The 23,306-nt window shown below is 48.2% G+C and overlaps 1 protein-coding gene across 1 annotated transcript; it reads right to left on the reverse strand.

Annotated features, from left to right (window-relative positions):
- Positions 1-10,417: 10,417 nt before the first annotated feature.
- ISX (intestine specific homeobox) lies at positions 10,418-20,465 on the reverse strand (the record flags this gene model as incomplete). Its single annotated transcript, XM_081059965.1, has 4 exons — positions 20,258-20,465; positions 13,415-13,566; positions 11,556-11,672; positions 10,418-10,657 (listed from the first exon to the last, which is right to left on the reverse strand). Exons 1-4 carry the CDS (start codon positions 20,448-20,450, stop codon positions 10,418-10,420), a joined length of 702 nt encoding a protein of 233 aa, XP_080916091.1. The 5' UTR covers positions 20,451-20,465.
- Positions 20,466-23,306: the final 2,841 nt, after the last annotated feature.

Here is a 23,306-nt window from a genome sequence, read left to right on the forward strand (position 1 = left end):
CACTGAAGATCCATATAGTTCTCTGAAATTATTATGTTTATTTTTGTTTCCTTGGTTCTTATCTGTTTCTCTTCTCTCCCCATCAGGGTATAAGCTCCAATACAGAAGGAAATTTATCTAACTTGCCCATCATTGTGTTTCTACCTTCAAATAGTGCTTTGAATGATATAGATGCTCAAATATTTACCAATTGACTGAATACTACACTCCTAAGGAGCTGTTCAGCTTCGGCTCATACACACGTGCTGTCCGGAATCTCATTCCTTCCTGAAGCCATCTGTTCTGTTGTCTGTGGCTTTGACAGTAAGAACGTTCCTTCTTTAACTGGATCAATTCTGCCCATTTAGTACCCACAGAATAAGTCTCTTCCTATCACCTTTAGAGTTTTAGTTGGTGGCAGAATAGATTTCCTGTGGGGGTGAAAAAATTTCTTGGTCAAAGTTTGAAGACACACTAGGTTTCATTAAGTTAAATGTTCCTGTGCATCCCGGTTTCTTTCCTGTAGGTCTTCTACAGGATGCAGTGGGCTCTGTGATCCTCTAGGAGAGTGCCAGCGTTTTCAAATTTTCCAAATCCATTCACCCTAGGAATACATTTATTAAACACTTACGAACATCTCAGAACCACAGATGTCCAGGGTTTCTAATTTGGGAAATACTTTTCTAGATGTTTCGTTAGCCTTTCTAGCTCTAAAATGCCATCATTCTGGAGAGGAACCTTCTAGGGATAGAATGTTTTTCTTCTACTAAATGCACAAGGATAGGCCTGCCTTGCCCGCATCTGATGAAGGAAGCGGGCACACTGATGGAGCTTAAAATTTTTCTCTTTCCCATCGCCATGGGCAGCCATCTTTCTTCCTTGTCTTTCCTCTTGTCATTTCCCCACCCACCCACCAGGTTCCTAGTTTATGACCCTCTTCACATAACATCTTAGGATTCTTGGGGTGATAAGAATCACCAGGTAATTGTTTGGGAGCTGTAAATGACTTAAATTGGTTAGGAGTCTAATTACCACGAAATGAGTTTATTGCCTCCTGGCGATAACAGGGCTGTAACCTTCCTCCCCTGGGGAGTACAGGTCCCCACCTCCAGGGGTCATGCAGCGGTCAGGGACCTGGCAGCTGGGGCAGAGGAGAGAGGCCTTCTTCTCCCAAACCCCCACACTGTGGCAGCGCCCAGAGCAGCCTGTGCTGGTGGAGGAGACTACATGGGACCTTGTGGGCTCTCTTCTCCCTCTGTCACTCCATTGACTTCCTGGGGACTTGGCAAGTCCCTGCTACTCTCCGAGACTTTACACTTATCTGCAAGGACCAGTTTCCTATCCTATATGGAACGCTGGAGGCTAGTCCTGTTCATTCCAGCTGTTCAGAAGTTTACTGTGGTCGGGGTACTGTGGCGGGGGGGAACATGTACATAACTAGTCATAAAGCAGGATTTATTCATTCATCTATCCATCCATTCTTAAATATCTATTGAGCATTTACCAGAGCTAGACTGTGTGCTAGAAAGGAAAATAGACACAAAGAATAAGGAGAGGAATTCCACACACACACACATGCACACAACACACATACACCATTTATATGTTCATGTTATAAATTATGTATATAGTGGTTAAAAGCTTTGGCATCAGGGAAATCTGAGTTCAAATTAGACCTCTGCTGTGTGACACTGAGTAAGTTGATCCCCCTCGGACGCTTAAGATGCCTGTGTCATATGACTGGTGTGAGAGTAAAGCATGTAGCACATAGTAGGCCCTCAATAGACACGGACCACTGTGATGGGAATGAAGGTGCACAGTATTGTGGGAGTGAAAAGGAGGAACCATTACAGAAGATAAATATATAATTTATCTTTGGGGTCTATCTGTAAAGATAATATAAGCTCTTTCTAAGCTACCAAGTCATATGCCTGTAACAGCCACCAGCGTATTCTAAGCAATTGTAGACGTTATTATTTCAAAGGGGAGATGGCGGGCAGTGTGAAGTGGAGGGCCATCTTTGAGTTAGGCCTTGAACTGTGAGTGGAATTCCAATAGCTGGGCAGGCGGTGGGGGCATTCATAGCCAAGGAGAGAGCAGGGCAAAGTGTGTGACTTAGGAGCATACCTGTGTGTTCCAGGAGCCTCAAATGGTTTAGAGGGCTACAGAAGAGAGCTTAGAGCAGTGGGGGAAAAGGGAGCTTTGCGAAACCTTGCCCTCTAGGTCTTTGCTTGTCTTCCTGTAATTTCCATACTGGTCCCAATGTTGTCCTCTGAGGCTGCAGAGAGCAAGTCTTCCCTCTTACTTCAGGAAAGCCCTTCAGACATTTGAACACAGGGTTAGATCTCCAGGAATCCCTCATCTGCGTCCCAAACACCGCTGGTTCTTTCACCCTTGAGAGACCTGGTTTTAACCTATGCCTTCCAGATCGTTTTTTTTCTGTTCTGTTCTTCCTTATGATTTTTTTAAATGAGTGGCTTCTGAATTAAAATTTCTTTACTGTGGAGATTTTCAAGCATATGCAAACTAGAGAGGATAACGTATGAACTCCCACAGGCCCATCAACACGTCTCAACAAATAGTAACACTTCTCTAGCCCCTCTGCCCTTCCTATGTTTGTCTGTTTCTTTACGGGAGTATTTTAAAGCAAATCCCAAACATGACATCCTTTCATCCACAGGATTTTAGTATGCATCTCTAACGAAAAGGGACATTATAAAACCAGGCCATGTGATTTTGACAATGAACACAATTAACAGAAAGTTTCAATATCCTCTATTACTCAATCCATTGTCAGAGTTCCTTGATTGTATCTAAGGACTTTTTTTTTTAATTGAGGAATATTGGGGAACAGTGTGTTTTCCCAGGACCCATCAGCTCCATGTCAAGTCGTTTTTCCATCTAGTCATGGAGGGTGCAGTTCACTGGCCCATGTGGGAATCGAACCAGCAACCTTATTGTTAAGAGCTCACTCTCTAACCAACTGAGCCATCCGACGGCCCCTCTAAGGACTTTTTTATGGTTATTTTTAAGAGATCGAGTCCAACAATATTCATATATTGCTGTTGCTTGTTCTATCTCTTAAGTTTCTTTTATTCTGTAACAGTTCCTCCCCCATTTTTTCCATGTCATAGATTTGTGGGAGAAACTGGATCATTTGTTCTGTCAACTATCTCTTATTCTGAATATGGCTGATGGCTTCTTCATGGTTCTGTGTTTCCCCGAAAATAAGACCTAGCCAGACAAGAAGCTCTAATGCGTCTTTTGGAGCAAAAGTTAATATAAGACCTGGTCTTATTTTACTATGATATAATATAAATATAATATACTATATATAATATATATATTTATTATTATATATATTTATATATTATATTACTATAATATAATATAAACTATAATATAATATAATATAATATAATATAATATATACTGGGTCTTATACTAATTTTTATTCCAAAAGATGCTTTAGAGCTGATTGTCTGATTAGGTCTTATTTTCGGGGAAACAGGGTATTTAATTTGTTCTTTTATCCTCCAGACTTCCTGTAAATAGGTAGTTAACTCTAGAGCATGACTGGAATCAAGTTCAATTTTTTAGGCAAGAACAATTCACAGATGGTGCTTGCTGTGTGCTCCCCGCTGCCTACATCAGCATTCACACAACGGCAGGTGTTCCACTTTCAGTGAGATGAAGGCTGATGAGGGTTCAGGTGTCAGCCTGATTACTCCCCAGGTCATCATTCTGAACAGGGTCCAGTTGCTCTACACTTCAGAGGAAGTACCGAGAAGGGAATGCATCATTCCAGCTAGGGTTGGACTAGAGAGGAGTATCACCTCCCTCAGTTTATACCTAATGCTTCTATTGATGCAGCTCAAGGCTCCATTAATTCATTTGGGGGTTGCAGCACACTAATTCCCACTGAGCTCAGCTCTGAATAAATCTCCTAAGCTTTTTTCTCCTGGACTGTGCTAAGCTACCTCTCTTTCTTCACGAAATTTCCTGGTTGGTTTGGTTTTCTGATCCTAAGTGAACCTTATATTTATATGATATTCACATATACATTATACATAACATAATTTATGCATACAAATATTTGTATGTAATATACATAACATTTATATATAATTATTTTACATAATACGTATTACCTTTATATTATTCAAAGTAAAGCTTCATCTTGTTTCAGCCAACATCTTCAAGGTTAATTTCCGTTGTGATTTTGTCATCATAGGAAGACTGAGAGGAGAAGCGCCTGCCAAGAGCACTGATTTCAGTTCTGTTATTTTATAGGGGATGAAAGTGAAGTACAGAGAAATTCCTTTTATTTGAATTAAGTTGCTCGGGGTCACACACCAGAGGGTAGATTGTTACACTGAAGACACACTTCCTCGTCTTCCCTTGCTTATGTTGTCCCCTCCCACATGGGGTCCCATGGGTGGCCATGTGACTTTCTTTGGCCAATGAGACATTAGCAAGTAATGTTGGCAGAAACTTCATAGGCTCCTAGATCCTGGTTTTTTCTTTTTGGAACCCTCACTCTGGGCGTGCCCTTGCACTTCTGCTTTGTGCTTCTGGACTCCTGTGACCGCTATATGAAGGAGCCTCCTGAGAGACACATGACCCAGTTACCCTGTCACGTCAGCTAACAGCCTGCCAAGCCCACACCTGTGTGTGAGTGAGGCCATCCTATTAGGTTGGTGCAAAAGTAATTGCGGTTTAAAAGGTTAAAAATCATTAACAAAAACTGCAGTTACTTTTGCACAACCTAATAGATCACACAGCGGCCATAACTGAGCAGCTGACAACAGACCCATGTGGAAGCCCAGCTGAGATAAGCCGCGTCAGCCAGACCAGATGAAGAACCAAGTCAAGCAGAATCCTGAGCCAAGAAACTTGTTGCAAACAACTAAGTTTTTTGGAGGAATTTGTTATAGAGACAAAAGCTAATGTATGTAGAAACCATCAACATATAGATGATGTTTTTATATATAAGGATATCTTCATCCTTTTCTTACTCAAATGACATCACAATACTGTTCTGCCACTTACTATTTCCACTTAATGACATGTCTAATGATAGTTTCCCATGAGGTACATTTTAATCTCGTTCATTATTCTTAACAGCTGGATGAATGTACTGTAATTGGCTCAACCAGAGTCCTGTTTAGGTGGTTTCCCATTTTTGTTATTACGAAGCCTCGGTGAACATTCTTATATATAGTATTTCTATGCATGCACATTTATCAGATGAGTTCTTGCAAATACAACTGCTGGGTTAAAGAGATTTGCATTTAGAATATTAATAGTTGTCAAGTTATCTTCCAAAATAATTTACTAATTCATACTTCCGTATATACGAGGGTGACTATTTCATCAACTCCTCACCAACACTAAAATGTTTACCAATCTGAAAGGTTAAAATAATGTATTTCATTACTGTTTTATTTACATTGTAAAATTATGGATGAGGTTGAGCATATTTTCATGTTTAGTATCCATTTATATGCTTCTCTTGTGAATCTTTTATTTCTGCTCTTTTCCCATGTTCTATGGCTTGTGTAGTCTTTTTAAAAATTGAACTACCCTCATCTACTCCCTCCTTTTCCCCCTTACCCTCTGTTTACCACTAAACTATTGTCTGTGTCTATGAGTTTTGGTTTCTTTATTTATTTGTCTTGTTCCTTTGTTGTTTTCAGTTTTGTATCCCACATATCAGTGAAATCATATGGTTCTTGACTTTTTCTGTCTGACTTATTTCACTCAGCATAATAATCTCATATAGATGATATATTACAGAATTGTACAACTGAAACCTATATAACTTTACTAACCAATGTCACCCCAATAAACTTTAATTAAAAAAAATTGAGGGGTGGGGTGGGGCGTGGAAGAGGAGGGTAAGGGGGATCAAATATATGGTGACGGAAGGAGAACTGATTCTGGGTGGTGAACAAACAATGGGATTTATAGATGATGTAATACAGAATTGTACACCTGAAATCTATGTAATTTTACTAACAAATGTCACCCCAATAAATTAAAAAAAATTGAACTACCAAAGGTCAATGGATATTGAAGAAATGTTACTGAATTTCTAAACACTTTCTAGATACAGACTTTTAAACTTGAATTCTGGAGGAGTTTGAAAGGCAGTAAATAATTTCCTAAATTCATAGTGTTTGACAAATACAAAAACACTTTACCTGAATCATCTAACATAATCTCACAGCTAACTTCTGAAGCAGATCTGTTACCCCCATTTAATGGATGACAAAAGTGAGATTCAGAGAGATTAGTAACTTTAGGTCAGGAAAAATTGTGAAAGACTTTGAAATGGGCATAAAAAGATTACTGGGTGTTTTGTCTAGCCCACTCTTCTAGGATTTCTGCACCTTTTATTGTCTTTGAGCTATTTTTCAACTCTTCAAAGTACAGAAAACTAGTAATAATGCAAATGATTCTTGTCTGTAGAAATGCAAATGATTGTGTCTGGTGGAGATGCAGTTGATTCTTTCCCTATGGCCATGGACTCTTTTTGTCTCTATTTGTAATTCATTTCAGCATTCTTGATTGCCTAGATATGTGTCTGTTCTTTGAATTCTCCTTGGAACTCTTATGATGTCTTACTGGTTCCCTTATTAATTAGTGAGTTAAATAAAACTTTGGCTCTTGTTCATTTCACATTTGTATGATTTTTATCTTTCAAAAAATGACCTCTTGCTTCTTGCAATATGAGCCTGTCAGGATCTGACTCAGGGGTGTTTGACAGGAATTATTATTATTTTTAGCCCCAGAGCTCTTTGAAAAACTGATGAAAGCAACGAACCCTTTCTTTGAGAAAAATAAACACACAAACAGACACACACAATTTTGCATATACTCTTTGCAGAGTGCCTTGACCTCCTGAAGTCTGGTTTAAAAATTCCTGGGCTAGAGTCTAGGATCAGAATAGCTGCTCAAACTCAAAAATAAAAAGAAGTAGAAGGGAGAGTTGGAAAATGACTTTTATCTTAACACGTGTTGAGATAAATGTGCCCAAATGTACTCACTTATTTCATTGTCATAGAAACCCTAAGACACACACGAGACACTGTTGTGCTGCAGGGCACATGTACACAGAGGGGGCATGTCACTTGCCCAAGGTCACACAGCTGACAAGAATTTCTAAACTGATCCTTTGCCCCATAGATACAAAATAAAGGGAATAAAATAGTTCTTGGGGGGAAAATAAATCCCTAGAGAGGAAGAGGTGGCCCCTCAAAATCACCTTTTATACCTGTACTGAAGCAGATGTAACGTTCTGGTCATAGGAACTTCTGACGGCGTCAAACTCTGTTTCTAGAGGATTCTGGAGGAAGGAGGGTATATGACTGGGGATGGTGATGGTTAATTTTACAGGTCAACTTGACTGGGCCACACGGTGCCCAGAAAACTGGTTAAATATTCATGTGGATGTGTGTTCTACAGTGTTTCTAGATAAGATTAACATTTGAATTGGTAGATTGGGTAAAGCAGATGGCCCTCCCCAGCGTGGGAGAAAACGAGGCCTGAAAAAAGTGGAGGAAGGAAGAATTTGCTCCTCTGCCTGACTGACTTTGAACTGGGACATCGGTCTCCTGCCTTTGGACTCAGACAGGAGCTCATACTCTCCTGGGTCTCCAGTTTGACATTGCAGATCACGAGACTTCTCAGCATCTATAGACCCAAGAGCCAATTCCTTATAAAAATACCTATCTCTATATCTATTTATCTCTATGTTTTTGTATCTATCTGTGTATTTATGTATCTATCAATCAAATAGCTCCTCTCCTGTTGGTTCTGTTTCTCTGGAGAACCCAGACTTATGCAGGGACCCCCCGAGCAGAGTGGACACCCTGTGCCTCTCCATTCCACTTGGAAGTCTGGAAGTGGCTGCGAGACGTCTCGAAAGAGAGCCTGCTGCCTGGCGGAGGGCTTCCACAGCCTCAATGGCTGTTGGGGAGCGGACAGCTTTTCCTCCTGTCCCTGAGAGATGCCCTGGAAGACAGAGACAGAAAGTAGGGGCCTTCACAACTGGGGTGGGCAGGCTGCAGCAGAGGATGTAGAGTGAGCCCCCAATAGGGTTCTGAATGAGGTGGGTGGAGGGGTCACACCCCAGGCCAGACCAGCTGAGGCACACGAAGTGGACGCCAGCAGGAGCTGGGAAAGACAGAGGCTCAGAAGTGGACAGCCCGTCCCTTGAGAGACTACAGTACCATTTGTATAAACACTTTCCTAACCCCACCCTCCACCTAGTGAAGACCCCTGTAAGAAGAAGGGGAACAGTGATCTTCAATGTGCCCGAGTTTAAACTGGAGTGTTGGAGGAATCATAACATAGAAGCTACCAGAATCAAATTTCTGCCAACAACATAGAAATCCAGTCGTAGCAAAATGATAAAAAATTACATTTTGCACATTTGAGTTCAGGGCTGCAAAAGAGGTACCTGCTACCGGAGTCAATAAGTTAGGAGCTATGTTGTTTGTTAGGAGCCTTTATTTCTTAACTGACTCTTTTGCTCCCCGAATCCGAATCCGTAGCCTTCTGTTTTCTAGGTGTCAGTAGCACCATTCAGGGCTCGGGGCGACTTGGCACTTCTAAGTTTGCAAAGCACATTCACATCATGGGTTGTAGGCTGTGGTTCCCGCATATTGCCTTCCTGAAGACAGAGCTACCGTGTTTCCCTGAAAATAAGACCGAGCTGGACAATCAGCTCTAATGCGCCTTTTGGAGCAAAAATTAATATAAGACCCAGTCTTATTTTACTATAAGACTGGATATAATATAATATAACATTATAATATGATATAATATAATATAATATAATATAATGCCAGGTCTTATATTAATTTTTGCTCCAAAAGATGCATTAGAGCCGATTGTCCGGCTAGGTCTTATTTTCGGGGAAACTCAGTATTAATAATAGCATTGCTGCCTCTGATTTACAGATGGCAAAGCTGAGGCCCAGAAATCAAATGGCAAGGTTATGCAGCAAATGAGAGAGAGTGCAGGAGTACGACCCAGGCTTCCCTGTTCCCCATCTGACTCCTGGGGGCCAGAAAGCCTGGTTCTCATCCCACCATCTACAGCAATTGCTTGATGTAGAAAAGTCACTCTGCTTCTCAGATTGTGGGGGATTCTGGGAAGTGGGGCAGATTCCTAGGAGTCCCAGGACCGCACACAGAGGTCATTCCAGTCTGCCTGGCTCAGGGTAGCAGGCCCTGTTCTCCCCCAGCAGGGCACTTCTCAGCAACACTCATGCTGAAGGGAAGGTCAGTAGACGCCGCCCTCTAAGCAGGAGTAACGGATCCCAGGCTGGAACTCGGAACAGCCATTTTCTGGTGGAATGGGGGACAACATCACTCCACAATGGGCCCGGCCCTCACACTTGGCAAAGCACTTTTGCTTCTTTTCGGAGCCTCCTGACTGCTCTGTGAGGCAGGCCGCGTAGACAGGACATTTTACAGATGTCAAAACTGAGGATCAGACAGGGCGTATGGTTTGCCCAAGGCCTCACTGCAAGGAAACAGCAGAGTCAAGTGAAACCCTAGGCTTTTCAGGATGGAGTGAGGCTGGCCTTGCTGCTGGGCCCTTCACACGAGTCCCAGGAAATTAACTCTGAAAAGAACTTGCTGTCCTTCTCTTCATTCGGGTCAGAAATGACAACCTTCCTCCCCCATTCAACAGAATAACCAAAGACACCAAATGTCGTTTAAAAGTTTAAAAAAGTGTTCCTATATTTCTCTCTCTTTCTTTAAGACATTCACATCAGAGCCCCACAGAAGGAGTTAGACACGGGCCCATTGCAAGGTCATTGGCGAATGTTCTGCTTACAGGGAAAGGTCAGCACTATCCCTTTGACCAACCTGGACTGAGCTCGTAGGGGCAGAGCCTCAGTTGTTCCCATCAATATCCAGTTCCATTTATGGAGCGCACAGTAGGTGCTCAAGAAATGTGTCATGAATGAAAGAACAAACATCGTCTCCTTGGGTTTTTTTATGCCTCTGCTCTCACCATGGTTCACTTCACAAAGTACAGGCCAGAAGAGACCTCAGAAGTCATCTTGCCCAATTGTCTCATAGTATAAACGAGGTCCAGAGAGGGTGAGTGACTGACTGGAGGTCACACAGCAAGTTAGAGGAAGTATAGGTGCAAGAGGATGACCTCCTCGTTCCAGAGTTCATCCTGAGATCTGACAAAGCCTCTGTCGTTGAGCCAGGAGGGCCACCTTCACGGGCCACCTTGCTGCTGAGTCTGATGCAGCCTTCCATGGGGTACACTTGGGGAGGCTTCCTGGGCTGTGTGCCATCATTGGATGATGAGATTGATTCCCTCAGAGGCCTGGGTGCCTTCCTGCCATATACCTTCACCTGGAGAGGAGAACGGCTCCATTGGGGAGAGAATGTCCATCTGGTCCCTATGTGGAAGTGGCACAGATGCTGCCCCATTTGGGGTGCAGAGGGGGCAGGCAGCAGAGTGTCGGAACGCAGGTCTGCTGGATGAGAGGACCTGGGAGAGGCTGTGTCTCCCATGGGTGGCGTGGGAGGAGGGTGATCCAGGCAGGGAACCAGGCAGAGGCCAGCTGACCCTGAGCCAATGAATAACAGCCCCGGGGAGGAGCCAGCCTGGGCAGTGCAGGGGGCAGCAGCAGGGGACCCTGTCACAAGGAGAGATCAGGAGAGAAGTGAGTGCTAAGCTTTACCCTGGGCTGTCCTGCAGCTTCCCAACTTTCCCCCCCCCATTACTTGGGCAGCTTGGACTGGGTAGGGAGAAGTGTGTGCCCTGGGGGCCAGAAACCCTGGTCCTCATCCCACCATTTACAGCAATTGCTTGATGTGGAAAAGTCACTTTGCTTCTCCAGAGCCTAGTTTCTGCATTAGCCAAAAAAAAAAAAAAAAAAAAAAAAAAAAAGATAAAAAAGAAATCCTGCCTCATAGCATCACTGCAGGTCTGCACAAACCTTTAGCTATAAGACTATTTTGTGTAGTGCTGTCTCCCCAGAGTGGGGCAGCTGGTACACACCCCAAGAATGTGTTGACTCAGTGGACAGCTAATACTGAGGGAGCTCTTCCTACGTACCAAGCATGCTTCACTTTACATCTCAGTCATTTCATCCTCATCAAAACTATTACTGTCCTCTGAGGGGCACAGGGACTCTTCCAGGCCACCCTGCTGCTCAGCGCAGAGCTGGGATTCGAACCCGGGCAGTCTGACTCTGGAGCCAAAGTGCGTGACTTCTGTGTACCACCCTTTACTCTGTGGGTTTATTCTGTAAACTGTGAAGTTGTGCGCAAGTAATACAAGCCAGTCCCCAGAGGAGGAAGCGGCACTGTGATTGTCACTCCGTGGGTGAGAACGTGGGGACAAAATGAGACAGTGACTGGTCCCAGGTCCCACGGACTTCTAGAACATCCTTGCCCATGCTCTTTCTACAAGAATTCCCCTTGCACCTTTGACTGTAGACAGAGCCCCGAGGTGTTTCCTCCCATCTGAGTCTGCGTGGGATCTTCCCAGACAGTGGACCCCCCAAACTCCTTGGTGCCTCAGCCACTCACACCCATGTCCGGATTTGTGGCCAGGGCTGAGTTGGCGTCACTCAGCTGCTGCGAAGTCCCAAGGCTGCCTATCTTCTCCTGCTTCCGCCACTTGGCTCGCTGATTCTGGAACCAGATCTGGGAGAGGGAGAGAGAGGATGGAGATAACCAAAATGTGTTTTCTCCATCGCGTACCTCCCCAAATGTGTATAATAATGACATCTTCCATGGGATGGGCACTTTACAGTTTAGAAGGCTCCATGGCATCCAGGGTTTCTTTGGCTCTGCAGGTCAACCTTCTGAGAGCGGATTGGGGGTCACAACTCTCAGAGCCTGCAGGGCTGGGGGGCCATCCGGGAGTGAAGCATCTGGGTGGTACAGGATTCGTGGTGGTGGGGTCGGAGGTGAACAGAACGTAAAGGGGCCAGCCTCTCAGCTTCAGCCAACAGCTTCCATGTGGAAATGTGTGCCAGCCTTGCAGGCTCAACCAATTTCTAAGGCAGAAATCTTGATTTTTATGTGAAAGCGCTGAGTTTTAAAATACTGTGCAGATCAAATAGAAACCACCTGTGGGCTGTTTCCTCCTGGTGGGCCACCGGATTGCAATCCCCACGAGCCCCTTGGCATTTACAGAAACACTGACAGTTCCCTGTATTCATGAGTGCCCTGATGGTCTTGGACACATGGCCATTTGGACTCGGTCATTCTCCTGAGGCAGCTGCTGAATTCTGAGCTGCAGGTGCCACCCACTTAGCTGGGCACTGATTCCAAATGGGAAGAAAAAAGGGGGAAGTCTAGACCGGGGTGCTTCGTAGCCAGAAGAAAAGTAGGTTGGGTTAAAATGAAGAGTAGAATGTTGACCTGGGCCCTGGCTCCGACTTTGCATTTAAATGAGTCCATCATATTTGTTAAAAAACAAAAATGAATGACTTAAAAAACTGTGTTAGAGAGAATGCCAACCATGCAACCATTGGGTTTGGGTTTGCTAGCATGGTGATTGCAAAATTGGGGAAGTGAAAAGAGGGCAGGACCTACAGCCCTAGGGAGTGACAGGGGCTATTGTATCTCTAACCACAGATGAAGCTAGAGATACTCAGATGTGAAGAAATGAGAGCACAAATTAGGCAGTTGGTGCTTTAACTAAGTCTCAGACCATGGACGCAGAAGCCTTTCCACGTCTCTGGGCCGCCTCCGAAGTGAGGCCCACATGGCCCAGATCAGGGGTTGGCAAACTAAGGTCCGTGGGCTAAATCTGGCCTTCTACCTGTTTTTGTATGTATGGCTCATGAGCTAAGAATGCTTTTCACATTTTAAATGGCTGGGAAAAAATCAAAAAGAAGAACATTTTGTGACACATGTAAATGATACAAAATTGACATTTTAGTGTGCATTGATAAAGTTTTATTGGAACACCGCCATGCTCATTTCTTTACGTATTGTCTATGGCTGCTTTTATGCTACACTGGCCGAGTTGAATAGTTGTGACAGTGACCATCTGGCCTCCAAAGCCTAACATAATTGCCATCTGGCCCCTTACAGGGAAAGTGTGTTGACCCCGGGTCTAGATTGTCCAGACCTATTTTGCGAATGAGGCTGCATGGTGAGTATGTTCTAGAACTGTGGTCATGTGGAAAGGAAGGGTGTGGAAGCAGATGTTGGGGACCATCACCAGTGCCATTTCCACTCCCCAAGGAGAGAAACCGTCTTATAACTATGGTAACCCCCCTTCCTGGAACATGTTTGGCACATGTGACTACACTCATAAGGCAAAGCCAATGGAGAGTTTCGGATGGGGTATCCCGGAGGGTGTTGGATCCATAGTGTCTCACCCATGGCCCCAGGTGCCTTGAGGTGAGGGCTGAGGGTGGGGGTGGCTGTACCTGTACCCGAGCTTCTGGGAGGTTGAGCCTGGCCGCCAGCTGGTTGCGGATATGCACATCTGGGTAATGGGTGAAGTGAAAGGTCTTCTCCAGCTCATGCAGCTGCTCCGTGGTGAAGGTGGTTCGGACCCTCCTCCTGCTCTTCCTCTCTTCTGATTGGAAGAGGGGCCAAGTTGTGTTAGTGACCTTGGTGTTGGATTTGGGTGGCCTTGTTCCACCCTTTCAACCTCTGCGGCCACTACCCGGTCTGGGCCCCTCGTGCTTGCTGTTGTGTAGTATTCTTTTTCCTAGAAACCCTGACCCTAGGCTGACCCTCTTCCCATCCATCCTAGACAGTGAGGCCAAGGTAACCTTCTAGAAACTCCTCTGATTGTCCTTCCACTGCTCAGATGCCTTCCGTGTCTCCTCTTTGTCTACAACAGGGGATGGCAAGCTATAGCCTGTGGGCTCAATCCAGCCCATTGTCTGTTTTTGTCAGTAAAGTCTTATTGGGACACAGCCCCACCCATTGGTTTATGTACCGTCTGTAGCTGCTTTTATGCGATAGAAGCAGACACCATAAGGCCCACAAAACCTAAAATAATTACCATGTGGCTCTTTACAGAAAAAGTTTGCCAACCTTGGTCTGCAAAGTAAAGACTGAACTCCACACAGTCAGCCCCTGGCAACCTTTTTCCAACCACTGGTCCAGGCTCATGTCCACTCAGGGTCAACTACATCCTATGTCACGTAGGGGGCCTAGTGCCAAATGAAAATGTGGGACCCTTGTTCAAAAAGAAAGATTTTTCCTTTCTTCCTTAGTCTTCTTTCTGACCTGTCAGGGTGTGTTTGTATTTGTTAGTTAAGGCCGTGTTCCCTCGGGCATAGGGATACTAATAGGGACAGTGTGGACCCTTACAGGGACCCAAGGACCAGCCTTCCATTTGGTGCCTGGGTGTGTGTGCCTGACCTTGACCGTCCTCACACACACGCCTGGCCCATTCCTCTACCCCAAGATGGAGGAGGCAGTAGTCACTGGCTCCAGGTAAGGAAAGTGGTGGCTACGAGCCCATCTCAGGGAAGGGAATGAGCATGAATCGAAGCTCTAAGCCCCTGGTGGGTGAAGTCCAATGGTCTCATTGGACTTCACTTGCAACACACAGATTCAAACATAAAAATTAGAAAGAATTTCAAGACAGTGATCAGAAGCATTAAACCATGAAATCCCTTCTGAGTGCACCTTGTGCAATTACACTAGTCACACGCATGCCCAGGAAGCCGTGTGTGTGTGTGTGTGTGTGTGTGTGTGTGTGTCTGTGTGTGTGTGTGTGTGTGATAGGGAGATCAGGTATTTGATTTGGGCATGTCAAATCTAAGATGCCTGTTGGTTGTTCAAAGAAAACTATTGACCAGGCAGATGCATGTATATTTGGAGTTCAAAGGGAAGCTCAGGCTGAGGTTCATATTTGGGAATCAGCATATCTTTGACCTTTGCAGTGAGGGGAGTAGGTGAGATCATTTGGGCAGGAAGTGTAGGTGGAGAAGAGTGTGTGTGTGGGCTCTAAGAGTAAGCCTGGGGCCCCTCCACCACTCAGGTGCAGCCGCCAATGTGGGAACCAAGGGAAGCCAATGAGGAGACCAAGAAGGCAGTCTGTGAGGTAGAAGGAAAGCGAGCAAGGTGAGTGATGCGGACACCCAGGGAAGAGACTTTCAGGAAGAAGGAAGACTTAGCTGTGTCCAGGCGGTGAACAGATTAATTACAACGAGGACAGAACAGTGGTCGTGGAACCCAGCTCTGCTGAGGACCTTAACGATGGCCGTTCTCACAGAGCAGAGGCAATGAGGGCTCAGGTGGCAGAGGGCTCAGGAGGAGAGGAGGGGAGGTGAAGCAGAGGAGGTTGCAGCTGTAGACAGCCCTTCAAGGAGGCGTGCTGGGAATCTGGAGGAAGAAGTATAGTTGAGAGCTGGAGAGGGGATATACCTGTGGTCCAGGGGATTTAAGAAAAACACACCTGATAACATCATGTAAACTCCCCAGTAACCTTTCTCTCTGTGTTGCAATTTCCTCTAATCGCCACATATCTCTAGGAGAGCGAGTATCCGTCAGTCACGGAGCCGACTTTTTTGGCATTGGGGAAACTGGAAGTACAGCGCAAGGAAGAGGAAGGGTAGACCGGCCCATGCCAAGTCTGTGCCGGTGCCTGAGGAGGAGGAGGACATCTGATGGAGAGGATAGTGCTTGGGAGTCCTGGTTGGTGACTCAGAGCAGAGTGGAACTGCCCGTGGTGCATAGGGCAGGGAGGGGTGGGGAAGGGCAATGCCTGAACGGTTGGCTCAGGAAGTATGAGTGTCCGCACTTTGGTTTTCCCACCATATGCAGGAAGAGGCTGCGCTAGGGACAGGGTAAGAGGGTCAGCAGGGCTGACGCTTGGGGTATAGACCACAGGGGGTATAAGAGAGAGGAATCGTGGGAGAGAAGGCAGACCAGCAGACCGGAATATGGAATCCTGCCCACAGAATACAGAACTCAGCCGGTAGATATTTGGACCTCATTAAACAGGAAGCTGGAAGTACCAGCTCATAGATGGGGTACCCCACACATGAGATAAGATTCTTAATCATCAGGAAAGGCTGGGGTCTTCTGGGTCCCAGCTCAGAGAGGACGATGGGGGTGTTGGGCTCAGTCATCGGAGGCCGGGAGGGAGCACTGGATCAGGAGTGAGGAGATCCTTGAGTTCCTGCCCAGGCCTGGTATCTCCGGACCAGGCAGAGAAGCCCAGAGCTGCTGACCACAGCGCAGCCCAACCACAGTGCTGACCAAGGGCACCCAGGGAGGCCACGTGGGGTGGCAGGGAGACAGTGAAGAAGGCGGTGGGAAGCTGCCCCCCTTTCAACTTGCTCCTGTCCCCCTTATTCACTGTGCAAGCTGTGATCTCACTTCAGTGGGTCTTCAAAGAGAAGGAGTCAGCAGAACTTAATTAAACCTGAGCCGTTTAGCACATCGATCATAAGAAATACACAATTTACACAGGTGATTAGGCCACCTAATTATAAACCTATGTTTCTCCGTGCTCGGTTCCCTTCCCTGATTGTGCCTTCTCTGAGATCTGCTAATGGGCCCCAGCTAAATGGGCCCCAGCTCAGCTAAAGGCCCCAGGGCTTTGTCACTGGGAGAAGTCTCTGGAATGCAGTGTCCTTGTCTTCCTAAGGCAGGGGGTTTGGCCTGGAGGAGATCCAGGGCACCCGTGGGAGCCCTCCTGCAGGCTGGGGACGCCTCCTGGACATGACAGGTGGGGTGCAGGGCAGGAGTGTCCGGGGCAGACTTGCTCTGGCCTCTTCTCTGCAGCCCGATCGTGGACTTCCTGCAGTTCCCTCGTGCCTGCAGCACCGGCCGTGACCTGCAGGAAGCCTTCGCTGGCCTCCCTGACAGGCCAAACCTCCCTTAGAATAGGCTGTCCGAGTACCTTGTCGCCCGCTCCCCAGCACTTATCCCAGCTGTCCTTGTGCTTTCATTGGTGATTAGTGGATGGTTGTTTGTTTTCCCTGCGAGACTAGAACTAGATGAGGGCAGGGTTGTACTTGGGTGTTCTGCTCGCTGTGTCGTCTCCACTCCCAACAAATACCTGTGATGGCTTTAAGATAGAACCCTTTGAATTCTTTCCTCCTCTAATGTGGGGCCACCTCGGTGTCTCCCACAGCCAATGGAGAACAGTGGCAGTGCTGTCACGAAGGTTCTTAGGCTGGGTCATAAGAGGAGGCAGCTTCTACTTGGCTCCCTCCCTCTCAGATCATTTGGTCTGACAGACGCTGCCATTTTGGCAGGACATTCAAGTAGCATGAGGAGAGCGTCACCTGGGGAGAAACTGAGGCCTCCTCCAACAGCTGGTGCCAACTCACCGGCCATGGGAATAAATCCCCTTTATTCCAGCCCAGACTTCAGGTGACTGGAGCCCTAAAAACATCTTTACTGCGACCTCATGAGGGACCCTGAGACAGAACCCCCGACAAGTCACTCCCAGATTCCTGATCTACAGAATCTGAATGAGATGATACATGCTTATGGTTATCTTAAGCCACTAAGTTTTGGGGTAATTCGCTGTGCAGCAGTTGATACTCTTTCCACTCAGTTGGCAGCCAGCAGCTCACACTGCAGGCCTAGATGCAGCGTACGTACACGGAGGAAGCTGCTCCAGCCTAGACCGAGAGTCTTGGATGCCATGTCTGGAATGCTGCAGTTTCACAAGCTCCTAGGTGACTGGGCTCCAGAGGTAATGCTCGCCAGTCAACCTCCATAGCCACTCCACAAAGCCCTTTCAGTGGTAAGTGGAGAAAAAGAGGAATTTATTCCTCTACTGTTATTATTGGGGTGGCAGAGGGTGCTGTACACACCATTTCTGGTCCCACTGCCTTCCATTCCCCAAGGGGTCCTGCATGCCAGCAGGAAAATGGGACAGAGATGTGGAGAGGCCTTAGCTGCGGCATTCAGCCCTGGGCTGGTGGGGGCTCCTGTGAGGACAGGGAGAGGAAGAGGCTGGTGAGACGGTTTGCCCTCTGGCCTGCCCCTCCCAGTCACCCTGCTTGGCTCTGCATGGAATGGAGACCCCCCTCTTCCCGGAGGAAGCTTCTGTCTTTGAAAATGACCATGAGTGAAACCACCAAGGCTTTTCAGCAACCAATTTGTTGTGGAATTGGTCATGGCCTGTCGGAGCTGGGAGGGACCTCAGGAATGTTCCAGCTCTGCTCTTTTGTGTTCCAGATGGGGAAACAGAGGCCCCGAGATGGAGGCGGCTTGCCTGAGGTCCTCCTGTGAATTGGTGCCAGCCTGGGGCGTAGAGGCCACGGTTCTGGAATTCCAGCTCCTAGCTCTCCTCGCCCAGCGTCTCACACACTCCAGCTCATTTGCAGTTTCTGCCAGTTACCTCTGTATTTTCTGACGTGTGGGCATCCCATCTGTGTTATTATTTGCTCAGCATTTTCCCAGATAGACTTTTTGTTTACTTAAATAGGTTTATTTTTAAAACAAAGCCTTAGGTCATGCCCATGAATGGGTGCGTCCTAAGCAGAAGGTTAGTGTAGAAATAATTAGAACTGTTGCCATAAATCATCTTTCTCTGTGTGCCCTCAGAGTCATCTTGAAAACCACCAGTGGGACCTGCACTAGTCTTGGAAGTTCGGAATTCCAGCAGAGTGGGAGATGGATAGATTTACACCACCTTCCAGAATGATCTAGAGTGGCTGCTCTCAGCCCTCCAGGGGGCCATTCTAGTACTAACTACTCATGTAGTTTCTGCAGATGATTTGTCTTTTCTTCTTGGCTTGTCATCTATAAGGTGACAACTGTGACAATTCAATGGAAGAGTGGTCATGAGAGTGCGTGAGAGCCGTGGGGCACTGTCCAATGTTACAGCTGCGATTTTGGCAAGTGCTTCCTGGGGGTCCACTCTGGGAGCAGCAGGGTAGCTGACATGGAACATGCCAGTGTCTCAGGGGAGGTTTAGGATGAGTGGCCACCTTTTTGCCTTCAGGCTAGGGCAAGGGAAGCCTCTGCGGGGCGGGGGGGGAGATCAGACCTTTCCTCCCCTACCCTCTCGCCCACCCTCCTCTTTCTCTCTCATTAGGACAGAGAAGGCAGTTATGGATTTTATGTAGCGGCAGCAGGAGAGACTGAAGTTAGACTCCCAGAAGAATTGTTTCTGTGAATGCTCATTTAATTCACTGGAATATACTAAAGAACTTCTGAAAATTAACCTTTCCCATTGATAGACTCAGCTGCAGGGAAACCCACTCGCTCCCTGGTGACAAGTCACCTTCAGGGCCTTCCTCTTTGCTTTCAGCTGGGGACAACCCCCCTCTTGGGAGACTCGACTGGGAGGAGGGAGTGCGGCTGTCTGTGTGGGAAGAGAAGACATCACGGGCTCCTCTGAGCTTCCTTTCCAACCTTTCCTTGCATTAAAGGGGTGGAAAAGGGGAGAGAACTGGGAGCCTCATGTGAGATCCTCCAGACTCATTGACTGTCAGACTCAGTGGAGGCTTGAAACCATCTCGGTTTCCTCTTCCTTCACTCAACTGTTTCTCTGAGGATAAAGTTAAGGTCAGACCAAACCTTCCCTGTGGTCACACAGGCCTGGGTAGATACTGATGTCATGGATTCCTGACTCTTGGCAGGGTGTACGTGTCCACCTCAGAGTCCTTCCTCAAACTGGCTGTTAGGGAGGGGCCTGGGATCTGCTCGTTGTTATTTGGGGACAGGCCCTGGGGTGGGCCTCTGCCCTGTGGGGTGCTGGTGCTGGTGGTGCTCAGGGTGGGCAGATCCCAGGCAAAGCTTCAGCCCCTAGTTGCTGAGTAGGCTGAACTCTGCTTAAGAAGGAGAATATACCCGGCTGAGCAGGTGTCTTTGGGCAGCCAGAAGCAGGCCCTGTTCTCGGGGCTTCTGCTTACTAGCTGTGGAACTTGGGGTCACCATCCACCTCTTCCCCTTCATAGATGAGTTTCTGCATCTGTCCAGTTATGATGATTATGCTTTTTCACTGAAGTTGGAGAGGAGGCTCGTACAGCCTCCTGCTCAGGGCCGACCGACCACATTGTAAATGCTGAATAAATAAATGGGAACTAGCATTCTCGGGGTAGCTGGGTTACAGGAACAAGCCCTGGGTCCCTGAATTCTGCAACTAACTGCGCCTTGGTGTCGCCTCTGAACCACCACAGTTCTGGGCTCGATAGTAAAGCACCAACTAGCCCAGCGCCTTGCATCTCTGAATTTTAGAGCCCTCTGTTCTGTTGGTATGTAGCAGCCTTCTCTCTGCCTGAGCCCAGCTGGGTCTTAGAGACCCAGGAATGGATAAGAAAGGACCAGAAGACACTTACCCTGGGGCCGGTCGTGTGGAGGCCTGCCTGGCCCGGAGGCTGTAGCTGCTGCTTGGCTGGTGCCCTGTCCACCTGCCCTTTCTGGCCTGACTCCATTGCTGCTCTCAGCGGGCCTCTTTAAGATCTCTTCGATGGAGAAGGACAGACCCAGCTTCTTTGGGGCCTCGCAGCACTCTGCGTCCTTCCTCTCCATAACCCTGCAGAGAGCAGGGCCCCCCCACCACTCTCCGTGGGCAGCGAGGAGGGGCAGAGGGGGCTTCGTGTGTGCCCAGGGTGATGAGGGTGGAGGGTGGCGTACTTCCTTCCCCGAGACTCCTGGAATCAGGAGGGCAAGCGGAGGTGGAGATCCGGGAGCCTCATGTCGGATTATCCAAGCACGATTCTGTCTTCCTGGGGACTTCCATGGGCCACTTCAAATTACCCCTGGGATCAAGGAGGCAGGTCACATGGGAAGAGCTGGAATGGGCTGTGCCCTGTGCCCACAGGCTCAGAGACCTCGCCGGGGCAATGTCAAGGGAGTTACCATTGCCAAATTGGGTTCAGTTTTACTGCAAAGGGTCTTCTCCAGGTGGTCAGCCTCAGTCTCCAGCCTAGGCCAGGGGTCCCGAGGTCACTGCTAGTGGGAAACAGGGCATCGAGCTGGAAGGAGGAGAAAGCCTGCCCCCAGAGGAGCTCTTGTGTGTGGTCTTTTCTTGCTGGCGCCAGCCAGGCCTTTGGAAGACTGGAGTGCCACCCTGGGGTCCCAGTGCAGCTTGAGGGTGTTCCCAGAAACCCTTCTGGACTTCTCTCAGTTCTGCTGCTTCCAGACTCCAGAATCCACCCTCTGAAGTGCTCGTGCTTCTGCTGTCCTGCAGGGGGAGGCTCGGGGAGGGGTCACTGGGTCACTGTCAGGCCGCCTCTGTGGTGGGGCCGGGCTTAGTGCTATGGTCTCAGCCTCCCGGGGTCTCTGGGCTGACGGCCATTCTCCTGTCCCCGACCTCCCTTCACAAGTCCCTCCACCAGCTCCTGGCCTGTGCGCGGTGCCTCTCCTTGCTTTTGGGGATGCTTCCTGCTTCTCTCGTGCTTGCACTCCCCTTACCTGCCTCCCGAGATAGCATTGAAAGGAGCCTGTCTCTCTGCCCATAAACCGTTGGCTGGGAGCTGACAGGCTGACCTGTACTTGCCAGGAGCTCTGCTCCCAATGGCTGTGTAACCAGGGAGGAGGGGGCAGTAAAACGGCTGATAAGAAACTCTCCACCCTCCTTAAGGCTGGGGACGCAGGTGTCAGGGAAAAGGGGCAGGGGCAGAGGGGAGCGAAAGGATGAGTTTAGGGGGTTTAGGGAGGGGCTGTGCTGGGAATTGGCCAGGCTGGAGCAGGACAAGGGAAGGTGGAAACAGGATGGCAGGAAGTGTCCCAGGCCCAATAAAATGTGTTTACTCAGCCAGGAGCGTGTAATGGGTCTCATATATGCTGGAGGCTGGGCCAGGGCACAGTCTGCTGGGTGTTGGCCGCAGGCCGTCCCTCTCCGATGTGCTTGGAGAGACCTGGTGAGGCCTTACGGCTTATGTGGGGATACTGAGGCCCAGGCCGCGGGGATGTAGTGGGTATCGTGGCACAGTCTGTCTGAAGTACCCTACTGGGGAGCTCTAGGACACAATGCTGGCCACAGGAGCCAGTTTTCACCAGAGTGACAGGTACCCCGGGAGAGACCGGGAACGTGAATTGGGACATTACAACATAGCCTTCTCTTAGAGGCGGGGGTGGTGGGTGGCCGGTGAGGAGGCTGATCCCCCCTCCTTGAGGAGGGTGAGTCAGGAGAGTGAGTCACACCCTGAGATGGGGAAGAGGGAAAGATCACATGGTCTGTTTTAGGAGCTGCGCCCCATGGAAGCGTCAGGCTATCGGATCCAACCAGGGGACTCTGCGCTCTGGACGCAGGAACAAGTAAACCCTAAAATCTTGGGAGCATCATGGCTCACCCATGTCGTAGTGAGTGTCATTGGGCATCCATTCAGGGACCCAGGCTCCTTCCACATTGGGGTGCTTCCGTCCTATTGTGGGCTCCAAGTTTTCCAGGGAAAAGGAGAGAGAGGAGGAGGGAATTTTCCAAGTCAGAAGTGGACGTGGTTCCTGTAACTTCTGCTCCTATTCTGTGTCCAGGATGAGTCATAGGACCTTGCCTAGATGCAAGGGGCTGGGAAATGGGGTTCTCCTCTGGGCCAGGAGGAAAATGACCAAGACTGGTGGACGCAGCACAGTGAAGTGCTTGCTGTACCCCCTTCAATGTCAGGAGGCCAGAATCCCACAGAAGTCAGGCCCACTGTTGGTTGGCGAAAGGAGTTGTCACATTGGGAGGCAGGTTTCCTTCCATTTGGGGCAGAGACAATTGTGATGGATACTTGCGGTGGCTGGTCAAGCGTTAGGACAAAGACTTCAGGGGCTGAACCAGCAAAAGCAGAAAAGGAGGGGAGGAGAGGCGATGGAGCAGGGGTGGCTGCATTCACTGCTTCACTTTATCCACCCGGCAGCCCTGTCACCTGGCTGTCATTCACGCCATCTTACAGTTAGGAGATGTGCCCAGGGAGGTGGGGTGGCTGGTATAAGGCTACACAGCCAGCTATAGAAGAAGCAGTGTTCAATCCCAGGTGGCGCCCGCTCTAAAACCGACACTCTGCTCCCTTTTCCATCATCTCTAGAGACCATCTGGTCTACCTTCTCATGGTGCAGATGAAAAACGGAGTCAGAGAGAGAACTGAGTCAACCAGAGTTACACCTGTCATTTTGAACACTTTGTTTGATTTCCTTTTTTTTCTGTCTCTCTCCAAGGGGAGCCTTGAGCCCAGGCAGGTTCAGAAAACAGCCCTTGTGGTGTAGACCTGGACGCTCACTCTCTTTCCAAACCATCACCCCATGGTTAACCACAGCCCTGGCTTTCACATGTATTTTCACTCCACAAATGTTTCTCTTGGGCAGGCCTGGTGGCTCAGGCGGTTGGAGCTCTGTGCTCCTAACTCCGAAGGCTGACGGTTCGATTCCCACATAGGCCAGTGGGCTCTCAACCACAAGGTT

This window comes from Rhinolophus hipposideros (assembly GCF_964194185.1).
Source record: "Rhinolophus hipposideros genome assembly, chromosome: 9".
Classification (NCBI taxonomy): domain Eukaryota; kingdom Metazoa; phylum Chordata; class Mammalia; order Chiroptera; family Rhinolophidae; genus Rhinolophus; species Rhinolophus hipposideros.